This window comes from Callospermophilus lateralis, unplaced genomic scaffold (genome assembly GCF_048772815.1).
Source record: "Callospermophilus lateralis isolate mCalLat2 unplaced genomic scaffold, mCalLat2.hap1 Scaffold_45, whole genome shotgun sequence".
Classification (NCBI taxonomy): domain Eukaryota; kingdom Metazoa; phylum Chordata; class Mammalia; order Rodentia; family Sciuridae; genus Callospermophilus; species Callospermophilus lateralis.
This window is the reverse complement of record NW_027514398.1, coordinates 3,336,199-3,360,851: the sequence shown is the minus strand read 5'-3', so window position 1 is coordinate 3,360,851 and position 24,653 is coordinate 3,336,199. Positions and strand designations below refer to the sequence as shown.

Sequence of the window (24,653 nt, the reverse complement as noted above, 5' to 3'; positions counted from 1 at the left end):
AGTGTTGCTTTAATTATATAACGAATGTTTCATTTTGTATTTGTTAGAATCTAATTCTGGAGGAGAGTTTTGACCAGTATCTCTCCTGTCATGGACAAGCTCTTTCACACAATTAAAAAATATTGTATAATGCTACATTGTTTACTGAGTAATTGGAGGATTATATTTATACTTTTCCCTCTTGGTTAGAGTACCACAGTGACCTCTTGTTTCTGTGTCTGGTCACTTCCTGGGTGTGGGCCGGGTTGGATAAGGGTTCAAATTAAAGAGCTGCTCAACTCTGCCCTCAAGTCCTGACTCTGTAGTCTCAGGCCAGTCCACCACCTGTCTAGTGAGTCCTGATTTAACTTTCTCATCTGTAAAATGGAGACACTATTATCTGCTTCAGGAACTGTTTGGGAGATCTAAGGAAATACTGGTGAGGTAGCTGTGGTATACCCAGAATACTGACTTTGGGGATTCCTGCCTTTTATTACACATTTTTGTTCTATATAGTAACCCTCACTTATCTTTCATCCAGAGTAAGGATGTCTGGAAGGATAACAGGGAGGAAAGCTGTTTCCATTTCAAAAATGATCTCGCTGCCTGAGCTACCAAGCTGGGCTTGGGGACTGTGACTTCCAGATACTTCTGCAGTTTCACAGTGGTGGGGGGTTCCTTCAGAACAGCCCAGAGTGGTCTGCAGTGGTCAGTGGTTGTAATGTGACTGTGCTGTAAGACCAGCCGTACAGCCAGGGAAGCCAGAAGGTGAGGCTCTGTGACAGCCCCTCTAGGCCTGTTTGATCCCCAGCTGCTCCCCTGGCTGCCAGCATTTGCAGAGTCTGCAGGTCCCCAGCTGTGAGTTCTCACAGACACTGTGTTAGGAGACGACCGCCTCAAGCTCGTGGGGGGCTTTGCTCTCAGCTGGTCCAGTCTGTGCTAAGCAAGGTGGAGTGCCCATCCCTGGGTTTGCCACCTCTGTGCCTGAGACTCAGTGCTTCTCAGGCTTGGAATAGAGTGACTAGTAATGGTTTTTAGTAGTGGGACATGGGTACCCTGGGTTGGTGGATTGCTGGTATTGGCTTCGTCTTGGTCCTCAACAGAGTTCTCTTTGTAGATCTCTTCATTGGTATGGAGCTTAGCCAGAGTGTGGACTCCCACGTTAAATACTTACTCCATGGCTTTACTCCTCTAAGCTGCTTCTTGTACCTAAGATCTAGCGCTCTCTTCTGAGATGAGGAAAGGCTTGTTGTGGTTTGTGCTCCACTGAGTGGCCCCAGGGCCTTTGCTTGAAATTTGCAGTGTGGTTGGTTTTGCTCTGCTAGGGGAGATGAGTGTTGGTGTTTCCATGCTGCACAAAGGTATCTGTTCACCAGACTAGGCTCTGAAAGGCTCTTGGATGTCCACCTGCTGCAGTGTCCATGTGACTGACCCCAGAAGGAAACCTGAAAGGGAAGATGAGAGAAGGCTCCTTTTCCCTGGAAGCTGAGCCTATGTGGACCAGAGTCCCACATTGACTTCAGAGCAGTGGAGCCCTTCTGTCCTGGTGTGTTGTTGGCCTTGACCTATCTAACCAATCACTTGAGCAGACTCACTGCCCCAGGGCATGTACTACAGGGACGACGCACCTCTTGGTCCAGCTGCTGCTCCTGCTGCTCTCCAGGGCTGTGCCTCTCTGGTGCCCAGCCGTCAGCCCTCCTCCTACACAAACTCTCCGGGGCCTTGCCTGCTCTCCATTCATATTTGAAAACACCCACAGCTTCATTCAGAGCTCTGTGTGCAGGGAAGCTGGGGCAGGCTCTGACAGCAGTGGTGGGTGCCCTAGAAACACTGATGGTTCTCATTTAACGTGTCAGTCTATTTTCTTTCACTTGTTCTGAGCCTAGATTTAAAAAAAAAAAAATCACGTTCAAAGCCCGCTTCAGGATTTACTAATTTGTGCAGATACTAGTTGCCTTATAACATAGTTAAAGATAAGTAAAAATGCTTTCTAATTAGCCTATTAATTGCATCAGTAAAGGGATGCTTTGAAGAGGATCATCACCCCTCTGATTAGTAGAAGCAATTCAGTCATTCCCTTGTGGGTGTTAGGACTTGTCATTTGCTTAGCAACCTGCACTTTCCAGACCCTGTCCATGCAACAGAGCAGGTTTGGAGGTGTCGTTTTACTCTGATTGCATCAAAGCATGTCATAACATCTATAAAACTGCTGTAGTTAAGGCCTCATATTTTTACTGAGCCATTGTTTTCTGGCAAAATGCAGGCAGCAACCTTGTGGAGTTGGAGTGAAGGAGCCCAGATTTCTGAGAAGGCTTTTGAAGGAAGAGTGAGAAGAGGGAGAGAGGGAATAAAGTAATGGTTGACAGGAGTTTCCAGCATTTTCAGTTGCATTTTACATCATAAAAGGAAGGACTGGGAACTGAGGTCAAGTACAATTCATAAAATCACCTTTCCCCCTAGGACCTGGAATTCACAGGAGTCACGGGCTGTTCAGCGTAAGCCAAGGCAGGTGAATAGGTAGCAGCAGGACCGTGGACCCAGGGGTGCTGGAGCCTCGGTGAGCTAGGAGCTACAGTGTGGCCTTCGGGGGCACCTGCTCCTGGCTGTGGGTTTAGGGCTGATGTGTCTGTGGCCACACTGGAGGATGGTGCGCCTTTCTTTCTGACCTTTCTTTTCCCTTAGGAAATGTTGAGTGAATCCTGACCTTTGCTTAGAGAACCCCTTGGGATGCAGAATTTCAGGAGCTGCCCCAGTGAGCAGAGCTACGTGTCCCCATGCAGGATGCTCCACTCACCATCTGGGTGTCCTTCCGTCCCGTTCTCTCCATAGCCATTTAATCTCAGTTGTCCTTCCTGGGGCTGTGGGCTCTGGTCTGTCCCCTGTTTCTCTCCATGCTGACTTAACCAGGGCACAGCTGCCAGCCAGTCTTTATTGGGTCGAATACAGAGAAATCACCTTTGAACAAGGTGCACATTGTGCTTGGTCTGAGTGGAGGTCCGAGCCACAGGGGCTGGGAGTTGGGCACAAGCCAGCTTAGCCCAGGGCAGAATGTGTTCTTCCCTGTGCGGGTAGTGGGGGAAGGATGCTGCCCCACCACTCCCATCACTCCACATCTGTGGCAGAACCAACCAGTCATCCTTGGCTTTGATTCAGACCTGGACAGTTGAGAACCACTTAATCCAAGCAGCTCAGCTTCTGCAGGTGAAGGTCATCCTGGGGTGGTCGTCTGTTTTCATCAATAGCTGTATTATCTGTTAAGTGATTTAGTTTGGTTTTCTGTGGTCCTTCCTTTGCTCTTAAAATAGCACAGTGATTTAGGCTTCCTCAGTACGTATGGTGAGCGTGCACTTGATACCGAGACATCAGAGGCTATCAATCTTGCTTTTGGATACTAGAAACAAAAATTTATGAAACTTATTAACATTGTGAAAAGTCAGTTATTACCTCTTGAATGGGTTTGGACCCTTAAGGAAGTGATTGTAAATGAGAGCTTTTTTTTTTTTTTTGTTGGTTTGTTTTTCAATTTTTAGTACAAAAGTATACTGGAAAATAAAGTTTTTGTATTGTTCTCTAATAGTTTCATGATAAAAACTGAAATTCACCCAAAACCTCTGGTCTCATCATTTCCATCCTTAAAATAACCAGACTGTGAAGCACTGGGCTCGCTCCACTGTGAGGTGTCTGCAGGCTTCCTGCAGAGTAGTCTCCCAGCTCACCTGGTCTTTGTGGGCAGGGCTGTTGCTGGAGCTCAGGATTCACTTCTCCAGGATGAGCCATCAGAATCTTGCTGCCTTATATGTCCATTGCTTGCAGGGTTCCTTTTCTACACGACAGAAACCCCAGACTGAAGACAAAACCTAGGACTCCACAGGAAGCTCCAGCCCACTGCAAAGCAGCATAGCTCTGCTCCTGGTGGGTGCTGCGGCCCATGTGTTCTGCCCTGCAACATCTACAGCTGGCCTGCAGCTTGGTGCCTCTCGGAGAAGGCATCCGTATGGCACAGAACCTTCCTGGGTCATTCGCCAGAGCTGGGAGATGTCAGGCCACAGTGTATGGAGATGAGATTAACGCAGTAAACACCAGGGCTTCAGTGCACCTTCCTGCCCCACTTACCTCACTCCACACCTGGCTGTCTTTCTCAGGGCTACCCGGGTGCCCCCATTCCTGGAGCCCCAACCATCAGTCAGTGCTTCACAACTCAGTTGAGAGAGGAAAGGGTAGGCATGAGTGACTTAGGAAGTCCTCCCAGGGGCTCCACCGGGGGCTCCACCAGGCTCCCTGGCCCCTGAGGCTGTGGAGGAGGCGGTCAGCCTAGGCCCTCTTTCTTGGCGCTGCTGTCTGCCACAGAAAGCTTCTTCTTGGGAGCAGCCTGGCTGCAGATCTGGAGGCCAGCAGTGTCCTCCAGATCTTGATTTTGAGACTGAATGTCAGTGAGCTGAACTGAGCTTGAACTCCAGGAGGTCTTGATGCCTGCATTGTCTGCAGATAGGAGGCCTGGTGTGGTTTCATGCCGATGTCACCTTACTGAAATTCCCTGGGGCTTTTGTTAAGTGGGAAGAAAAAGCAAAAGATTGAAACTTTTCATTAACATAGTTGTGTGGACCATCTTGGAGAATGGAACCTGTGCGAATGTCCAGTATTGAGAGGTGTAGCCTGGTAAAAGTGCACTTGTTGCCTGGATGGTGGCACCTCACTGTGGAAGTGGCTGGCTCTGTGTGTTCCACATCCGTGGAGTCAGGCAACTGCAGATTGAGAGCATTCAGAAGATCATGTGTCTACTGAGCGTGGATGGACGTGTGTTTGCGGTCTTAGCAGTGTTTGTGTGGTGCTGTGAGCACCTGGGAGGATGTATGTGGGCACATGCAGGCACCACACCATTCTATATAAGCCACTTGGGCCGCCATGGGCTTTGGTGTCCTGGGTTCTGCAGCCAGGCCCTGACAAATACTGAGGGACAGCACAGTGTCATGCCCTTGTGTGTAGTTTTCCTAAAAACTACTGGTAATGTCGGTATGGGGTAAAATAATTCCCAGCATTTTATTTTGTGGTTCTGGGGATGGAAACCAGGAGCACTCTTCCACTGAGCTACATCCCCAGGCCTTTATTTGTTTATTTTTTATTTTGAGACAGGGACTAAGTTGCTGAGATAGGCCTTGAATTTGTGATTCTTCTGCCACAGCCTCCCAAATTGCTGGGATTACATGAGCATGTCTCTTGCCTGGGTAATTTCCCATATTTTATTTAGTACTGGTCACATTTTTATAAAAGGATTCTTGTCTGTGTGGGTCTCCTGTTGACAAGTCAAGTCGTCCTGTGGAGGGATAGAAGGAACTTCCATCATGATAGTTCATTGCAAGTAGCATAGAGCAGCAGCAACAAGGCCACACGGGAGATCTGGTGGCAGAGCCTGGTGACTCCGTCCACACGCATACTTCATTGCACACTGCAGCCTGTCACTGTCTGGGCACTGGTGCAAGCCCCTCCTGCTGGAGGTTGCCTCCCGGTGCAGGTGGACCCAGCCTGTCAGCTTGTGCTTGCAAGGAAGCGAGGGCCTGGGGAGGGATCTGGCGGCACGGGCAGAGGTGTAGTTTTGTTCGATTGCTCCAGTTCCATGCTGCTTCTCTACTGTGCCACTGGTCCACCTGGGCCTCCACCCAGCAACCCTCCAAGTTTCACAAAGAGCGGGAGCCTGAGGCAGCCAGAGAGCTCTTCAGACTTTCCAATCCCTTCTCTGTCTTGGCTGTCAGCATAAGTCATACTCCCCAGTCCTTGGTGTCCCAGTAAACAGCGCCCGAGTCCTCTTGCCTGGCTCCCTCATCCTACAGACAACACTAACCCTAAGGTTGATAGCACATTCTGCTCCGCAGGTGGAGACCTGGAGGGTGCTTTGGCCTGTTAGGGTGCCCTGTTTACTGGCTGTTTTGATGCGGTAAATCCCTGGGATATGGATAGAATTTAGCACATTGGACTTGGGGCCAGGTGTTTGCTTATTTTCAGCCTGTGTCTTTACTAACATGCCTCTAGATTCCTTAGTCCTGTGGTCCTTAGCATGGGGCTGAAAGGCACAGGAGAGATGTGCCTATTGATGGCCCTGGTTGTGCTATTCTCATGGAGAGCCCAGGGCTGCCTCCCTGCTGAGCTCTGCAGCAGTGAGTCTGAAGTTGAAGGGCACCCTGCCAGACACCTTGCTGACAGAGATGGCGGCCTGCAGCTCCTCCAGCTATGGCTGTTGGCCTTCTGGCTGGGCATAGCTGTCCTGCTAACATTTCTAAATGGCAGGAATTAGGAACACTTCCAATTGAGATGGCACTGCTTTTGTGGAGTATGCCATGGAGGAGGAAGACCAGGGCCTACTGTGTGGTTGGCACTCAGTAGCTGTGAGAAGATGGAAGCTCTACTCTGAGAGTTTACAGTTTGACATATAATTTGGAAAACATGGTTTAATGTTGTATGAGTTCTACCTTTCTGGATTTATTAAAAATGGCTTGTGGCTTTGCATTGAGAATGTGCCTGGGTGAGGGTTTCTTTCCTTTTTTTTTTAAGTTAAATGAGATGGAATCAGGTCTCAGGATGGCCTGACACTATGGCCCTGCAGTGAAGAAGGGCCTCCAGTATTTGCACTCCTCCTCATGGAGTTGGCCTGACAAGCCTGTAAGCTTCCTTTGGGGTTTTTGGAGGGATAACTTCAAAGGGTGTTTTCAGGGGTGGAGGATACTTGGGTGAAAGATGGTTGAAATTAACCTTGAATTAGCATCAGACTGTGAAACAAGGTGATGTCAGTCAGTTGCTTGTCTAGCTTGACTTAATAGGTTCTGTCAAAAACTATTCCCTGCTCTATGCAGACTGTTTTTCTAGCTGTGGAGCTGACCACATTTTATTTTTGTCTTTTACTATTTGCTTTGTTAATCAAACAGAAGCAGGTGGATTTGATATGCTGTAAGTCCTCAGATTGGATTGCTTTGCCTTTTCCCATCTCTAATTAGTCTCTTAAAGTGGAAAAGGTCGATAGTCCTGTCTTCCTGCCAACTTGCCCCTACCTCACTCCACAGGCTGGTGCCATCCACCGCGGGGCTGGCTCCTTGAAGTCCACTGTGGAGGTGTGAGGTGATCCTCGAATCTCACTTCTCATGGTGTGGAGCTGGCTACTCCCGCTGGGTTGTCCCCTCCTCACTCAAGCCTGAGGAGCAAATGCTGGGTGTGCGTTAGACCAAGTGCTTGCATCTGCTGCTCTGTGATGGGAGGTGATGTATCAACACACAACTCAGCAGAGTGTCAGCAGCTCTGGCAAACCGTGTCTGCTGTGATGGGCTCAAGGGCTCCCAGGGACACATGTCCTGTTCTTCTCTCAGGCCTTCGATGCTCCTTAGTGTGCGGCACCTAGGGAGGTGCTGATGGGGCCTGGGGCTGGGTCCCACCTTTGGCCATCTCCTGTGCTGCCCTGCATACCTTGTAAGCCTCTTTCATTTTTTTTTTAATGTATCTTTTAAAGGCCAATTGGAAATGTATCGATATTTGGTATTGACCCAATTCCCATGTGTTAAGCTGTGGTACTGAATCATTCAGTGTAATTTCATCCACCAGAGTTTCACTTCATTAGATTTTCAGGGGAGGAAAGAAACAGGGTTGTGACCAGAAATATGTGTTCATGCCATACTGATCTAATGCAATGGGAAACATTTCAGTGTAATCGTAACTCTAGGGTGTTTTCTCTTTTATTCACCAGACTTCATGAGGAAATAATCGACTTTTATAACTTCATGTCTCCTTGTCCTGAAGAAGCAGCCATGAGAAGGGAGGTGGTGAAGCGGATCGAAACTGTAGTCAAAGACCTCTGGCCAACGGCTGATGTGGGTATCTTGGGTGTCACACGGCACATTCAGGTCTGCCGCAGCTGTTCCTGTCAGCTGGCTGCACAGACCGGGGTTTCTCACAGCCAGGTGGCCCTCCAGGCTGTCCGGGGAGGGTGCGTTTCATTGCTCCCGCTCCAGCGCCAGCCCTCTGATCTGCAGCTCGCTGGTGCACACACAGGACCCCTGGCCTGAGGGATTGTTTTTTTAAACTGTGTGAAGGTTGTTCTTGCATTAAATTCACCCAGAGGCTGGAGAGCTTATCCTCTTCCTCAACCTGAAGGCATATGGCACAGTTTGTGACCACTGCAAGTGGTCACCTGTTGCTTTCCCGTGAACGTCCAGGTGTTGATTAAAGGAAGATTGTGGGTGATGGGAGAGCTTGTGCCCCTGACCAGGTTGCTGATGACCCTCAGGCCTCCTGTTCTAACCATCAGCCTGGCCTACCAATGACCTGACCTGCACAGGGAAGGGTGACCGTCTGCTAGTCGGAGCCCTGCTGCCAAGCTGCATACATGCTTAGTGGGCAAGGGCAGCATCTCTTTTAAAGCAATACAATTGCTTAAATAAGGCTGTAAGCTTCAGTGCCCTAGAACAGAGCCCTGCCCGGTACTGTAACTGTGGCTTTGAGAAATTACTGGAAGGTTGGAAACAGGCTTTGGGAAGTCTGCATCTGTGAGTTGATATATATATAATATTTTTTTTTTCGAGGACCATAGTGATCTCATCTCTTTAATATTGAATCCTAAAAAGATTTCTGGGGCTGGTCTTTAATACAAAGACATAAGGGATTTTCTTGTTGGTTGTAGGATTTTTACTTATTCACTCTCCTCAATTTCTAAGGTGGCTTTACTATTTACCAAGAGGATAGTGAGGCCTTTTGGGAAGTCTGCCTACTGAATTGTGGTGCCTGTTTTAACAGAGCCCCACTTTCTTTCAGGTGCAGATATTTGGCAGCTTTAGCACAGGTCTCTACCTTCCAACAAGGTGAGTAGCAGATCGCACTGCATGGGTTAGTGTTGGTGCTTCTGGGGGCAGATGGTGTCCGTGTGCACATGAAGGCTGAAACACGGTTCCTGGTGGTCAATCAAAGTCTAAAAATGGCAGCCAAAGGAAAAGTTTGGAGGCCCAAGGAGAAAATGGACAGAAAATAAAATTTAATTTCCTCTTACACTTAATGTGTTGGGGAACAAAAATGCAGGGTGTGAGAAGCAGAAGAAAAATGAGAGGTTTTAGTCCATTTTCTGCTGCTGTTACAAAATCCCAGAGACGGAGTAAGTTATATCAACAGGTTCATTTGCTTTTGATTGTGGAGGCTGTGGAGTCTGAGCTCCAGAGGCTGTATCTGCAAGTACCATCTCTATGCATTATCACGTGGGGTGGGGGGCAGACCGCTTCACACGTCAACCCTTAATCCACTCCTGAAGGCCCTGCCTCAGCACAGGCAGGTTTCCCGTCCCATGACAGCATAGGTTCTGGAGGGACTGCAGGGATGTTCAAGGCACAGCAGGGACTATGGGAGTAAACACAGTGGAGAATGTTCTGCTGATGGTTTGGGGGGATGTTTTTGAATTACTGCTTTATGAAGTGGTAATGAAGGACTGGGTGTGTAGCTCAGTATAGAACAGCGCACCTGGCATGCAGAAGGCCCTGTGTTTGACCCCCAGCACCAGTAAATAAATAAGTAAGTAAATAAATAAAGTCTTAAGAAACAAAATTCTACTTAATATTTTTTGAGGATTTTTTTATGATAGAAAAATGTAAAGTTCACATTATTTTCAGTGTTTTCTCTTTAAGGACTCATGATATTTAAATAAATTTCATGTGATTGTTTCTGTTACCCATGGCTGGTTAGCATCTGGAGGCTGAGAGGCTGTGATGGCATAATTTAGGGGTTGGTGTTGGCAGGGACAGTGGGGTACTGAGCAGATCCAGGGCACTCAGAGATCCCTGGGCCAGGAAGCATGGTCCGGTGTGGGCAGCCCAGGAGTGGGTGCTGGGAAGTATGGGCACAGTGTGGCTTGGAGGGAGTTTTCTCTATAACCCCCTGGGTAACTTGGTGCTGTTGGGAAAAGCTTTCCATCCTCTGCTCTCCGTCATGACACATGATCGGAAGCTGTGCTGCACGTTCCCAAGGGAGGTGCGTGTCATGGGATTGTGTCGTGGTTCAGGGGAGTCGTGATTGATATGTGCTTTCTCATCTGCCCAGTGACATAGATCTGGTGGTCTTTGGAAAATGGGAACGCCCTCCTTTACAGCTGTTGGAACAAGCCCTTCGGAAGCACAACGTGGCTGAGCCATGTTCCATCAAAGTCTTTGACAAAGCTACAGTGAGTGTATGGGCTCTGCCTGGGGGGAGCCTCCTCATCCTGCAGGAGCCTCTGGTTCCCTGAATGACTAACCCATGTTGTGTTTCCCATAGTTCTCTGTTTCTGGAGTAAATGTGATTACTATGTTCATGGTTATTAGCCGAGAAAAGGTTTAGTGACAGTCTGAACTGTGGAAATTTGTGAATCTTCAGACTGAATACATCCCTTGTGAGTGTGGATAAGAAAAGGAGAGACATGTCTACAGAGGGAACACCAGCACTGGGTGCTGCCCATTTTGGAGTGTATATCTCAGTGATCACACTGACATTTATGATTGACTTGGAAGAGATTGCCGTCTGCTAATTTATATTCCAGAAAGTAAACTTCCTGTACTTTTTGCTGCTAACACTGCATGTGGAAAGCCTCTTGCCCTGGGGAGAAATTAGAATGGAGACTGCTTCCCATGTGTGCTTGTTCAGGAATAGCAGTTCAACATGGAAGCAGCTTTGGTCCTGGAAGGCACTCACCTGTGATGTGACAGTCATCAGCTGAGCTGTGCTGTGCACTGGCATTTCAGTCTTGAGCTGGAGCATCCACTCATTCTCAGTGTGGTGATGTCCCACAGCGCTGGCAGATTGTCAGAGTTAAGGCTGGGTTGTATTCCTTCTCACTATGATGTGGGGTCAAGGTACTCCACTTCCCTCCAGCGTCTGCTCTGTCAGATGTTTTCCCTGGGCAGAGAGGGAGTTTAAATAAAAACCAGGTGAACATCTTTGTGCATTTTTACTCTGTGCATGCCATATCACTAGCATCTGAAGATAGGCAGTGCTTTGAGTCGTTGTTGTGATAATTTCTATGTCCCAGTGGCCCTGCTGCTATAGCAGATTGGTTACTGAGTACCTTTCTCTCTGCTGTCTGAGGGCCAGTTTCTGCTGTTGACTGGCAGCTCTTCTCTGCTGTATACCCTCCAATAAAGCCATCATGGGCAGGAGCCTATGGGTGAAGGCTCTATTTAAGGCACAGTCTATTTGGAACAAGCATCCAAACATCAGTACTGTAGAGTTACTGCTCATTGCCAGAAGTTGACTGTGTCTATTAACGTATTCAAAAACTCTCAGCAGAAGTGGGGGACCATCACCAGGCCTGTGGTGTGGCATCTCCTCGGGGTGTATTCATGTGGGTTTGGGCCTTCCCACCTGCCTCCTCCTTCCATCAGACACCTGTTCTACTTGAGCTGCCCCCTCCCTTTTTTCTGTAAAGTCATCATCGGTGGGGTGGAGAGTGGGACGCAGAGCAAGAGTGCCACTGTGTGACCATTAGATGCTGGGGCTTGTTATAGTTTTCAGGGACCACTGAGGTTAAATCCTGACAAAGGCCTCTTTTCCTTTTAAAAACTGGTATTCATGATGTCTAAGCTCTTCTGGGGAATAAGAAAGGAAACTAAAACTTCTGTACAACTTTGGAGACATTTTGAAGCCTGACTATGGAGGATGTTGCATATTAAAGTATAGTTTTTAAAATTAAATCTTTACAGGTACCGATAATAAAACTCACAGATCAGGAGACTGAAGTCAAGGCCGACATCAGCTTTAACATGGAGACTGGCGTCCGGGCAGCAGAGTTCATCAAGAATTACATGAAGGTATTGTCATTGGCACAATCCAGACAAGGGAGTCGAGGCCTGACATTGGGTGTCCTTGTTCTTTCACATGTTAAAAACCTTCACCTGAATATAGGCGTCTTTACAATGTAGACCACACGCTGCAGCAATTTTCCTATAGATGCTCTGAAACATAGCTGTTTTTCAGATTTGCTTTTCTTACATCACCATTTCCTGAAATTGATCTTATTTTGGAGAGCTTGTTGAAGTGTGCTTTCCTGTTCCTGCAAAGTGATGTTGCCTGAGGTTGGTGTGCCACATTGACACATCTAATCCCAGGGTCCTCGCAGGTTGGAATAATCACGAGGAAGTTTAGAGTGACTCATTTTGGAGGCCCCAGTGCCCACGGGGTGACGGCCTTCCCTGATCCCCTTATGGCACAAACCCCTCTGTGCCTGGAGCTCCTCAGGCAGGTCCCCCTCTGCCCTGGCATCACTGCCTGGGAAGGGTCTTCACTTGCAGATGCTCACAGCCCATTGGGAAATGTGTTCTTAGGTCCCTACAATTGAGACCAATCAACTCACACTCTTGATGAGGATCAGTGGAACTTTGCTTTCTCTCATGGAATTTGCTGTCTGAAATTTCCTTAAAGGTATATCAACTAACCAGTCGATCTTCTTCTTTGGAATTTCCAGAAGTATTCACTGCTGCCGTACTTGATCTTAGTGTTGAAGCAGTTCCTCCTTCAGAGGGACCTAAATGAAGTCTTCACAGGTGGAATCAGCTCGTACAGCCTGATTTTAATGGCCATCAGCTTTCTGCAGGTGCGTATGCGCTGTCCTTGAGAAGACGGTGGGAGGCAGGCTCTGAGGCTCTGACCAGTTGCTTCCTGAGTTGCCCACAGGTCTGGCCTTCCCAGTTCTGATTTGAGGAGGAGGTTTCTGGCTGTGGTACATCCCCTCCATGTCAGCACTGCTTCCTGCCCCATGGCAGCTTGTTTCCTGGCTAACCCACTCTATGGGCACAGGATGCTCTTCCACATCCAAAGTCGAGTCACGTCAGTCCGAGCCCAGGAAAACACTCTCAGTCATCAGCATTAAGAAAGTGTTCATTCCTTTATTTAAAAAAAAAAAAAGTTTTTTTCATGGTACTCAAATGTGATTTATAATGAAAAATAAATGTCAGAATCAAGTCCAGTACCAATATCTAAAGAAAAAAATATCTGGGGAAAAAAATTTGAGAGCAAGTCTTCTAGCATTGATGAAACATCAATTTTTGCCTTAAATTATACATGGTCCTTATTTTGTTGAGTAACGAATGTGATAAAAAATATAATTATTAAAGCTCATGGATATGTCATAGGATTTATCTTTGCTTTTTAATGCATGGCAGAGTCTTCATTAAAGCATTGATTGTTTTGCTTACAGTTTCTTGAGTGGGGGTTTTATTCTTTTTTAAAAAAATTTTTTTTAGATGTTGACAGACCTTCATTTTATTTATTTATTTATATGCAGTGCTCAGAATTGAACCCAGTGCCTCATACTTGCTAGGCAAGTGCTCTACCACTGCCCACAACCCCAGCCAGGGTTTCATTCTCGACCCATTCTTGCCTGTGTCTTAGTTACCCTGCTGTGCCCCCATAGCCACACGTTTTACATGTGTGATTGTGTTCAGTGAGGACTGTCTGCCTGGGGTTGGTGTCTCGCATTGCCGCTGACTAGTGGAGAGCAGGATTGACTATAGTGTTATGCCTGTGGCCCCTGTAGCTTCCAGCATATCCACAGAGGCTGGGTGGAGACATTCCCACTGTTGCCTGCACATACAACTAGTCTGGCTGTCCTTGTAATGTGGCCCTCAGCCGTCCCTCCCTAGTGCTTGGACACGTTGAGCTGAACTCAGCCTTCTGTTCTGTCTCTGGTCTTGATTGGGGCTGATTCAGTGGCCATGTTGTAATGACAGCCTAGACTTGCACTGTGTGTTATGTGGGGCCTGTTAGGCCTCCTGTTACAGCTTTGGGGCCCTCTCCCCTTCACCCAGTGCCTTGCCTGTGCCCCCAGCCTAGCTTGCCTCAGGGTGGGGCCATGTAGCACCCATGATCATTTTCCAGCTGATGAGCATGGTGTCTAAACCCTGTGCCAGGCTGGCTCTCAGATATTTGACTTAACTAACAGGAGAGATTAAGGGTGGGGCAGAAGTGAGATAACTTGGCTTGCACTGTGGAAATAAGCAAATCTTCAGAAGCTGCAGCCATTCAGATTCTTGTTTTCACCTCATGGAGCTCTGAGCCTCAGGTGTTTTCATCCCCTCCTTTGCCACAACTTTCACTTGGAGGTAACCTAACCATTGTTGGTAGGACGGTGCTGCCCAGCAGAGTTTTCTGTTCGGATGATATTGCTCTGTATCCGCACAGCCCACACAGGAAGGCCACAGGCCACGTGACTCCTAAGTGCTTAGAGTGTGGCTGGACTTTTCATCAGCGTCTAAATTCATTCAGATAGCAGTAGCTGCATGTAGGCAATGCAGGCTGGGGCAGCTGAGAACTCTGGGTCTGTTAAATTGGCGTACGGCCAACAGTAGCTTAGGGACAGATTAGCTTGAAGACAGGCTGGGGCAACACCAGCACTGGCACTCTTCTGCATGACAATCAGGGTGTGAGTATGGCATGAATATTATGATACAATACTCCTTACCTATGCACAGCTTAAATCCATCATTGTACCTTCTAGTTTTATGTGATATGAGACTGTTCTATCTAATACTGCCACCTAATGGTCCTCTTTTGGAATGAAGACATTAAGATGACTGGAATCTATCAAGGTACATCCACCATCTAGATGACTAAATTATGCAGAATGTGGTCAATGTTTTTATCGATATTTGGCAACTTGGGGCCAATCAGATGTCTATGTTTATAGGATGTTGCTTGTATGGATTACCAATTTTGAAACTTCAAAGTAATAAAATGTTCATAGCAGGGTATCTGATCTCTTTTCAACGTCCTTTATTGACAGTTGGTCCCGGTTGTGTTCAGGCTCTGGGTGCCTCCTCCTGGCTGATGTGTGAGCGAGTGCCCTGGAGTGGGGTTCCCTGCAGAGGCTGCTAGGCAGCCTGCTCCATCATCGCCACCTGTTTTCCAGCCCTGCTTGAATCCACACAAATTGTGGCTGCCTTGCTTTTACAGTTGCATCCAAGAATTGATGCCCGGAGAGCTGATGAAAACCTTGGAATGCTTCTCGTAGAATTTTTTGAACTCTACGGAAGAAATTTTAATTACTTGAAAACTGGTATTAGAATAAAAGAAGGAGGTGCCTATATCGCCAAAGAAGAGATCATGAAAGCCATGACCAGCGGGTACAGACCATCGATGCTATGTATCGAGGACCCCCTGCTGCCTGGTAAGAGCACCTTGCTTCACACAGCAGGGGGCCAGGAGGCCTCGTGGGTGCCCTGGCAAGTGGGAGTGACAAGTTGGGCCCTCAGAGCCCAGGTTAGGTAGTCTGCTCTGGATGCAGGTTCCTCCCGCTATCAACATAGTTAATAGTCACGCTTTGAGGATTCCTTTAATTCTTATGGTTAGCTTCCTGTCTTCTAAACTTCTTACATCTGTAATCAGTCAGAATTAAGAAAAAGTTTTTTTTTTTTTTTTTTTTTTAGATTACAAAGGCATTACATATTCACCACAAGCCATTCACTTCACAGGGGTAATCTAGTAGAAAAGCAGAGTTTTCTTTGACCTCCTCCCCTGTAGATGTCCATTTCTCCAGTTTTCCCTGTGTGAAAAGCAGTATTCACCATTACGAGTTCAGTGGTAGATTCCATAACAATAAAACTGCACTTGGCTTTGGACTTGACAGGCCTGGACCCCACTCTGCCTATAGGTCATGATCCAGTTTTGGGATGGCCACGTGGAAGACCTGGGGCTGGGCCTCTGCCCCTCCCAGCCTTGGTCCCCTTGGTGTGTTGAGGGTGCTTATTGACTCCATTCCTTTGGCAACAGTTTTTTTAATCTTTGCCAACCTGACAAAATCATGTGATGTAAATTTTTATTTAATTTACATTTCTTTAATGAGAGTGGGTTTGATACATTGTTATTTGTCAATTCCACAAATGTTTTTTGAAACGGTGTTCTTATTGAATCAGTGCCGACAGGTGACAGAAAGGGTGGTGGAGACACCAGCTGTAGGCACACCGCCCCTTTGTGCTCTTTTCCTGTGCTCGCTCGCTCTCTTTCTGCTGGGCTGTCTTCTCACTGGCTGTGTGTGCTAGGGAGACCTTTCTGTCCCACATACCACACTTCCCTCCAGTTTGTTCTTCCTCTGTATTACAGGCTGTTTTTTTTTGTTCTGCTCCTGTACAGTTGTTGTTTTAACATCTTCAGATTTAGTGATTATTTTAATTTTGTTTAATGGTTTCTAGGATGTGAGATTTATTTCCTAAAAATCATTTGAAAGAAAATACACTATTGCCTTTGGTTGTGATTTTGGAGTGTGTGGCTTGTACTATGCTCTGGAGAACTGATTTTCTTGGTGGCATGGTGACAATGGTGGCTGTGTCTGTTGGATCTGTCACTGGAGACTCCATTGTCTTCAAGTGTCCACTTAAATTGTACAGGAAAAACACAAACCTGCATTATCACTAGGTTAATTTAAATTTAGAAAAGGTAGAATTTTAATACTTGGAACACATCTCCTTAAAAGTCCATACTTGGCCTGGGCTGCGAAGAGGATGGTTCTGAGGTGAACCGCTTTCCCTGTGAACGTGGAGCTCCTTGCAGCTGGTTTCAGTGGTGGCCTTGTTTGAGTTAGCTGTTTGCCCTCTTTCCAACACCTGAGGATTCATATCTGGAATGTTCTATCCTAAGGATTTGCTTCCTTCATGTCCCACTACCCTTAACTGAATCCCAAGGTCCTCGGGGTGAACTGCCCATGTGCACAGCTGGAGCCATTGATCACAGCAGGTCAGCGCATCTGGTCTGTTTCAGTGGCCTTTGGCTTCTTTGTGTATTTACCACCTGGGAAATGAGCACACTTTTTAGGAACTGTCACACCTTCTGAGGCTGACGCCTACCTCCCTGTTGGCGGTAGACTGCAATCACACGGATGCTGATTCCTGCTGGACCCTGGGCACTTGGCTGCCGAGTGCCGCACTCTGTGATTGAGGGGCATCCACGGATCTGGTTTCCAGGAGTGCTGTTGTTAGCCCAACTCCACTTTGCTGGTAGAGGCTGGAAGTGTTTTGTTCGCTTGGGCCTGACTTCAAATAACACTATGAGAAGTCAGAGACATTTCTGGAAACTGGCTCAAGTCTGTGGTGAGTTTGACGTTTACCTTTGTTTTACAGGAAATGATGTTGGCCGGAGCTCCTACGGGGCCATGCAGGTGAAACAGGTGTTTGACTATGCCTACATTGTGCTCAGTCATGCTGTGTCAGCGCTCGCCAGGTCCTATCCCAACAGGGACTCCGAAAGGTAGCTGATGTCCTGTGTTTGTGTCCCTCAGCTCCTACAGGATGGCAGCTATGCCCTTCCTGTGTCCTGCACTTCTGTGACCTTTATTAGTGGACACACACTCCTGTTTAGTCGAACTTGCCCGTGTGAGGGGAGACCTTTGCAGGAACTCAGGGCGGCTGTCGATTTGCCTGTGGATAATGTTTGGGGAATTGATATTTATTGGGTATACTGTTTTGGGAGGTGATAGTAGGCTTTTAAAGCTTTGGACTGGTGCCACCCCTCCGGGCAGTCCTTAGGCATGCACGTGTAGTTTCTAAGTGAAGGCATCTGAACACTTGCCTCAGTTGCCTTCCGCATGTCTGGTTGTTCCTTGTGCTACATTGGGGAACACTTTTGCCATGTACACTTTATTGGCAGCCAGAAATATTCTTTCTGATTCTGGTTTATGCTGCCACGGTGGAGGGAGGAAAATGAGTGGTCATAGAAAGGAGGAAGAATGTGGTTCTCAAGCCTAGGAGCTCACAGCATCCTTACTTCCATTCTTGGGGAGGATGATGGAGTAGATGGACATGGAGGCCTGTCCCAGGAGCATCTCCCTGCCCTGGTGGTGGTAGAGACCATGGGGTTACATGTACTTGGCTCATTCCTGGGCCCAGTGACAGGTACTCAGTGTCTCTTGGCACTGTCCCTCCACTGACAGTGCCCCAGCACAAATGGAAGTGTTAGATGTTGTTGCCCTGTGGGTGGGAAGCAGCTCCCCTGGGTTCGAGCAGCTGTCTTACTTAGCAGATGAAGGGTCAAGGATGTCACTTATGTGGACCCACTTTTCTGCACTGTGGTCTCAGTGCATTTGAGCTACTCTGGCAGTCTTCATGCTTCTGGAAGTCACCTTTGCTCTTCCCCACCATCTCTGCTTTACTGAGATGGCACACTGTTCTTGAGATGAAGAAGCTACTCAAGGGGCCATGGCTGCCTGTTGTACCATGTTGATGTCCACCTTGTCCCTTACAGTACTCTAGGAAGAATCATCAAAGTGACTCAGGAAGTGATTGACTGCCGGAGGTGGATCAAGGAGAAGTGGGGCAGCAGAGTCCACGCAGCACCAGATCTCGGTGAGAAGCAATTCCACAAGTACTCGTGCACAAGTACTTCTTTGTTTCTTTGTGGTCAGTTCTTTGGACTAAGAAAATAGCTATGTCTTTTTCTGTAATCATTAATACGCTCTAGACAACACTCCCCAGTAGAAATATGGTGTGTGCCACATGTAGAATTTAAAACTTTTAATGGCTGCATTAAAAATATAAAAAGAAACAGATGAAATTAATTTCAATAATTTTATTCAACTTATCTTAAAATATTAACATTTCATTGTAATCAAAATAAAATTGTTGAATTATTATATAGCCTTTTTTTGCATTAACTCTTTGAAATACAGCATTATTTATACTTATAGCACATCCTGGTTCAGGTGCTAAATATCACCATTGTGTACATCTAGAAGAAATTGATTAAAAAAATAACTTTGGGTGAATGGCAGAAAGATGAGGGAAGGGGGCAGAGGTCGGGGAGGGGACTGAATCAGAACAAGGTTTAGTCCATGCTTTTATAATTATATCAAAATGGAGTCTACCGTCGTGTATAAACAGAAAGAACCAATAAAAATAAAATTTTCATGATGACATGAATAAAACAAACCCTTCATAACAGTTTTAAAAAAAAGAGAAATAACTTGATCTGTATTTAGAATTCAGAAAAGCTGCAGTTGGAGATGATTTATTTACATTATTACATTTTAATGTTTTCTAGTAACTAATCAAATACAGTTGTTAAGATTAGATTCATGAAAACGTGGAATGGACTCTGTCAGTCACACTGGCAGCTCTCCTGGGCTTGCCGGCACCAGGGCCTGACGCTGCCCTTCGGGACGGTGTGCATCTGCTCTTCTCATAACCCGTCCTTTGTGCCCTGCGACAGACAACAGGATCAAGATAAAGGAGCGAGTCACTACGTGCAACGGGGAGCAGACGCAGAGCCGAGAGCCCGGGTCACCCTATAGCCAGCGCCTGACTTTGTCCCTGTCTAGTCCCCAGCTCCTCTCTCCAGGCTCCTCTGCTTCCTCTGTGTCTTCACTTTCTGGAAGTGACATTGTGAGTATGACCTTGCCCTCCACCACCTCCTGATATGTCTGCTGGATGGTTTGTGTTCTTGGTAGGCATCCGCCCCAGCGAGTCCAAAACCCATTCCTCAGTTTTAGGAATTTTTGGTTTTTCTGTGTGTGCATGCACACCCTGAGTCTCTCTCCCCCTGTGTATGTGTGTGGGCATGTGTGTGCTTGCATGTGTGCACCCTGAATCTGCATCTCCCTGTGTGTGTGTGTGTGTGTGTGTGTGTGTGTAGAATGTACCTGGAGTCTGCATCCCTTTGTGCCTCTGTGTGTATGTGTATGTGTGCACCATGAGTCTGCATCCCCACCGTGTGTGTGTGTGTGTGTGTGTGTGTGTGCACGCACACGCACGCACACTGAGTCTGCATCTCCTTGTGCGTGGGTGTATGTATGTGTGCACCTGAGTCTGCATCCCCTTGTGTGTGTGTGTATGTGCACCCTGAGTCTGCATCCCCCTGTGTGTGTGTATGTATGTGTGTGTGCGCACCCCGAGTCTGCATCTCCTTGTGCATGTGTGTATGTGTGTGTGCACCCTGAGTCTGCATCCCTCTTTGTGTGTGTATGCACCCTGAGTCTGCATCCCCTTGAGAACCTGGGGTCCTGGTCACTCATGTGACCTCTTGGTCAAGAGCAGTGATACTGTTCTAGTCAAGTCAGTGGACTTTCTTAAAGAGTTTTAAAATAGCCTGTGTAGAAATGAAAATAGTAGGAACCCAGCTGTGTCCTCTGTGTTTCACGAGGCCTCTCTAGTCCTGAGACCCCCAGAGGGCAGTCCAGCCTACTGCATTCTCCTGTTGTTCAGAGCAGGGCTTACTTATTCCTAGAGCAGACCCTGTGTCCCACCTGTACCAGGCAGTGCTCCTCTGTGAGCAGCAATCCTTGTTGTTTTTTTTGTGTTGGACTCCAGGATTCTGACACGCCACCCTGTACCACACCCAGCGTTTATCAGTTCAGCCTGCAGGTGCCAGCAGCTCTGATGGCCAGCCTACCCGCTGCCTTGCCAGTGCCCAGTGGCAAGCCTCAGTTCACTCCCTCCAGAGCACTGATCATGACAACCAACAGTCAGGTATGGCTTTACTTCCAGGATGGAGCCCAGCTGTGAAGGGCACTAGAGGAGATATGAGGCGCTTTTGAATTAGGAGAAGAGCTTTCTCAGATTTCGATTTGGTCAGCATTTTTATCTTTTCATAGAAATTCTCTCATTGAATCTCTGTCCCATTATAAATAAATTGAATGTGTACAAACAAACACACTGATTTCCTTAGAAGGAAAGGCAGGCCAGTTTCTGAAAAGACATTGGTGTGTGCAGATGTGCTTCTTGGAGTAGTTTGGCTCTACAGGGACCTCTTCTCACAGGAGGAACTCCTAGGCCCCCAGCCACTCAAAGCCCAGCTCCATGATCTCACCTGTTACTGAGTGTGACACGCCTTGCTCAAGATGTGTCACATAGTTTGCCATCCTTCACTGACCCAGCATACAGGACCACAGCATGTGCCTAAGCTATCAAAGGGAATTCTGCCCCAGATATTCAGTTGCCTTTTCCTGGTCATGACATTGGCCCTGGCATCTGACCTTCTTGTGTCACAAGGCATTTGTTCAGCCTCTTCAGGGCTCTGAGAGCCTCTGGCAGCCACTGAGCCTCAGCGTCATGCTGCTGTTGCTGCTTGGTCCTCATATAGCCTATGTCGTCTAACAGAACGTCAGACTGTGGTCCAGTTTGCCACTTACCCATCTGTCCCAGACCAGTAGAGTGAGGCCTCCCTCCTTCCAGTGGAATAATTGAGCAAAGTGTTGTCTTGAAGCACTTGTATGCGTTGTCTGTCCTGTGCAGCTCAGAAAACCAGGCTGTCCAAACTGGGGACTAAGCCAGATGACATTAGAGCTGGGCGCAGTAGCTCACGCCTGTAATCCCAGCAACTTGGGAGGTCGAGGCAAGAGGATTGAGAGTTCAAACCAGCCTCAACAACTTAGCAGAGACCTTGTCTCAAAATAAAAAAGGGCCGTGGATGTTGCTCAGTGGTTAAAGCTGCTTGGTTCAAGCCTTGGTAACAAAAAGGAAAAAAAAAGGTGCTAGAGTTGGTGCACATTAAGTTGTCAGAGAGACCCCTGGGGATAGTGCTTGCTGTCCTGGTGACCCATTTCCCCAGGGGGTGAAGCCCCTGCAGAGGAGAGAACGTGGGTCTATTGTAGGGCCATGCCAGAAGCCAGACTCCAGGTGAGAGTCCCCTGTCTGTGCTTACAGTGAGGTGTAGCCAGTGTCATGGGGGTGTCTGCTGGCTTATGGCTGCTGGTCCCCTGCACTGGAGGGCTGCCTGCATCTGTGATGCCTGACGGTTAGGTGGTGGCAGTTGGGGAGTGCTTCCCACCAGCATGCCTCTGAGGTGGAGGGGCAGGGGCCATGTAGAGTAGTCCAGAGCTGGGGAAGGGTCAAGGCAGGGACTGTTTTGCCCACTATTGCCCTGTCCTGTGCTCAGCCAGATTGGAGCAGGGGATTTACCAGGGATCTGAGTGGCAGTTTTCTGAGGACTAATTTTTTTGAATCTTGGTTTGGTCTTCAATGAGTTTTAAAACTTATGAGTTATATTATTGGGCATACTTCATATTGTTGCTATTTTAGAATGTAAGATCTTTCTAATTCAAAGGAAATGCTGACGGCTTATGACAAGACACAGCTGCTCTGTCGAGCCTGGGTGGCATCTGTTGCCTTTGCTGTAGTACTGGGACTTGGTGCTTCCACTTGTACATGGGTTGTTTCTGTTTTGTTCCTAGACCAGGTTCACTATCCCTCCGCCGACCCTTGGGGTTGCTCCTGTTCCTTGCAGACAGGCAGGTGTTGAAGGAACTGTGTCCTTGAAAGCCGTCCACCACGTGTCTTCCCCAGCCATTCCCTCGGCATCCCCCAACCCACTGTCGAGTCCTCACCTGTATCACAAGGTACGTGCTACACAGGGCCCGCATGCCCATGGCCTATGACGCCTACCTGCTGCGTCTGCTCTGAGAGGCTAGTGCGTGCATCCTCTCTTAAGAGAATCCCAGGGAGATTGTTTTAAAAGGCAATTTGTTTGCTGTCATTCAGTTTCACGTTTGCTTTCTTTTCTAAACAAAACTTTTAAAATATTATTTTAAAATGTAATATAGTGTAATTATTCACCGAAAGCATTCTTCTTTTGTTGAAATGATTAGTATAAAACAGAAACTTGAAGAAGGCAAGTTCAAAATGAAGACTATTTTCCCACTTACTTTTTAAGTTCATTTTATTGCTAAGTATTTTGGTTTTCAAGAAACAAAAGACAAAGTTAAGAACCACTGTTGCCACACCTCTGCACAGTGCTGTTTTAATCTCGTAATTTAATCTCCCTGTCCCCAGTGGAGGTCAGTAGGGGTAGTTGGATGGCCCAGCCCTGTTGGGTGTGCTCAGCTCATTTGGTCTCCATGGGCCAGAGTGCTTCTTGTACACCCCTGGCCGCTCGCCTCTCAGGCCCAAGGAATTGGAAGCATGCACTGAGAAAACAGGTCTTCTTTGTTCCTGTGCCCTTGATGCGCCCGAGTGTTGGAGGACAGCCTTCCAGGGACCCCTGCAGGGTCTGAGGCTTTCCCCTGGACGCTGGTGATGCTTGATGCCTTTGCTAGTTCTCATGCCTCTTCCTCAGTCCCTCTTAGCTCATCTAATGCTGTTTTTCTGGTAAATTCTTTATTCTTGGGTGCTAGTTCTTTGGCCCTGTGTCATTCATTCCTGATTATTAGTTTTCTTTAAGTAATTCAGTAACGAGCACTCCTTGGCTGTGTCCACCACATTGCAGCGGGCCTTTTCCCCCTCATGGCTGTGTGACCTGTCAGATGAGGGGAAGCAGCTTTGTCACTCCCGTGTGTGTTGGCTTTCCTTCTTTCCCAATGAACAACTGTTCATTTTTCTCAGAGTTGTCATGAGACCAGCTCCATGAGCCGTGCAGTGCAGGGAATGTGCCTTGGAAGGCCCTGGATGTGCATGTACTAGTGAGCAGGCCTGAGGGCAGGGGCGTGCCAGCTTGGCAGGTGATGCCAGGTGGCAGACAGGGAAGACGTGGCCAAGACCTTGCTCCTGTGTGCAGACCAGCTGGAAGTGAGAGTCTAATGAATTTGTGTAGTTGGACATGGGCCCTTCATACTTCCCTCAGCTCAGTGGAAGTAAAGCTGTTTTTCTCTTCAAGGTGTGAGAGTGCAGGTGTCTATCACTCCGGCCTGGGTGATGTCACATCAGTGTTTCCATGTGGGCAGCATGGCAAGGTGGTGCATTAGGCATTGCATATTCTCCCTTTCTACTTGGTGACTTCCTGCCACTGGAGATGGAGGGTGCTTGTGGGCGCTCCAGTGTGCTGCCTGAGGACTGGGCCTCGCGGGGCTCCACTGGGAGGGTCTCAGTGGGCCTGTGTGTGTGCTGTGCTCCCACACTGCTCTCCTCTTTTTCCCTCTAGCAGCACAACGGAATGAAACTGTCCATGAAAGGCTCCCACAGCCATGCCCAAGGTGGTGGCTACAGCTCTGTGGGCAGTGGAGGCGTGCGGCCCCCCGTGGGCAATCGGGGACACCACCAGTATAATCGCACCGGCTGGAGGAGGAAAAAGCATGCACACACCAGGGACAGCCTGCCCGTGAGTCTCAGCAGATAATGGCTCCTGGCTGTGCGCCTATCCCCAGACTGCCCAGTGGCCTCGGCATCATGGGGAGCCGAGACCAAAATCTAGCACCTGTGATGCGGCTGCCCAGCACCTGGCTGATCACTCTGCATGTCTTTGTGTGGTGGTCGCGCCCATTTTAAAGAACAGCCCCTGTGGCGCCCGCAGAGCCTCGCCAGAAAGGGGCGCACGGCGCCTTCCAGGAGCCCCTGCCCAGCCCAGCAGCCCCGGCTCAGGACCACCGGGACGCGGGCCACTCTCCACTCTCGTGTCTGCAGTAGCCGCGTGGGTCCTTTGCGGGTGGGGTTTTCGTTTCCTGTCATCACAGCTGAGAGCCGCCGTTCTGTCTTCCCCAGCACGCAGGGCTGGAGGCCGTGTTTTACTGCCCTCAAGTTTTGTTTGAAACTTCAGAACTGTTTTTCTATGTAAATATTGAAAACTTATGATTTGTGCAATAACTCAAATATTTTTTTATTTAATTTCATATTTTCACATAAGTTATATTTAAGGGAAGAGGGAATTTTTTTAAACAAGCTTAGATCCTTTCCCAAGTTACATTTTCTAAGTTGGGTTCATCGTGTTGGCTGGTTGTCTGATGAGCATCATTACGAGCACCACAGAGGGTTTGGAGTTTTACTTTCACGTCTTTCTCT

At 47.9% G+C, this 24,653-nt stretch overlaps 1 protein-coding gene across 1 annotated transcript; it reads left to right on the top strand.

Moving 5' to 3' along the window:
- The first annotated feature begins 7,709 nt into the window (after positions 1 to 7,709).
- On the top strand, positions 7,710 to 24,313 carry LOC143388844 (terminal nucleotidyltransferase 4A). The gene is made up of 12 exons (XM_076842329.1): positions 7,710 to 7,826; positions 8,767 to 8,813; positions 10,036 to 10,156; positions 11,670 to 11,777; positions 12,431 to 12,559; positions 14,917 to 15,130; positions 17,076 to 17,202; positions 18,196 to 18,296; positions 19,159 to 19,331; positions 20,256 to 20,414; positions 22,118 to 22,282; positions 23,800 to 24,313. The coding sequence occupies exons 1-12, from the start codon at positions 7,737 to 7,739 to the stop codon at positions 23,992 to 23,994; spliced, it is 1,629 nt and encodes a 542-aa protein (XP_076698444.1). The 5' UTR covers positions 7,710 to 7,736; the 3' UTR covers positions 23,995 to 24,313.
- The last annotated feature ends 340 nt before the right edge of the window (positions 24,314 to 24,653 follow it).

What these genes read in the sequence shown, in the direction of transcription:
- LOC143388844 (XM_076842329.1), top strand. Translation starts at nt 7,737, where the DNA reads ATGTCTCCTTGTCCTGAAGAAGCAGCCATGAGAAGGGAGGTGGTGAAG. An exon ending in ACCTCTGGCCAACGGCTGAT is followed by an intron (nt 7,827 to 8,766) that starts GTGGGTATCTTG and finishes ACTTTCTTTCAG; the next exon opens with GTGCAGATATTTGGCAGCTT. An exon ending in TCATCAAGAATTACATGAAG is followed by an intron (nt 11,778 to 12,430) that starts GTATTGTCATTG and finishes TGGAATTTCCAG; the next exon opens with AAGTATTCACTGCTGCCGTA.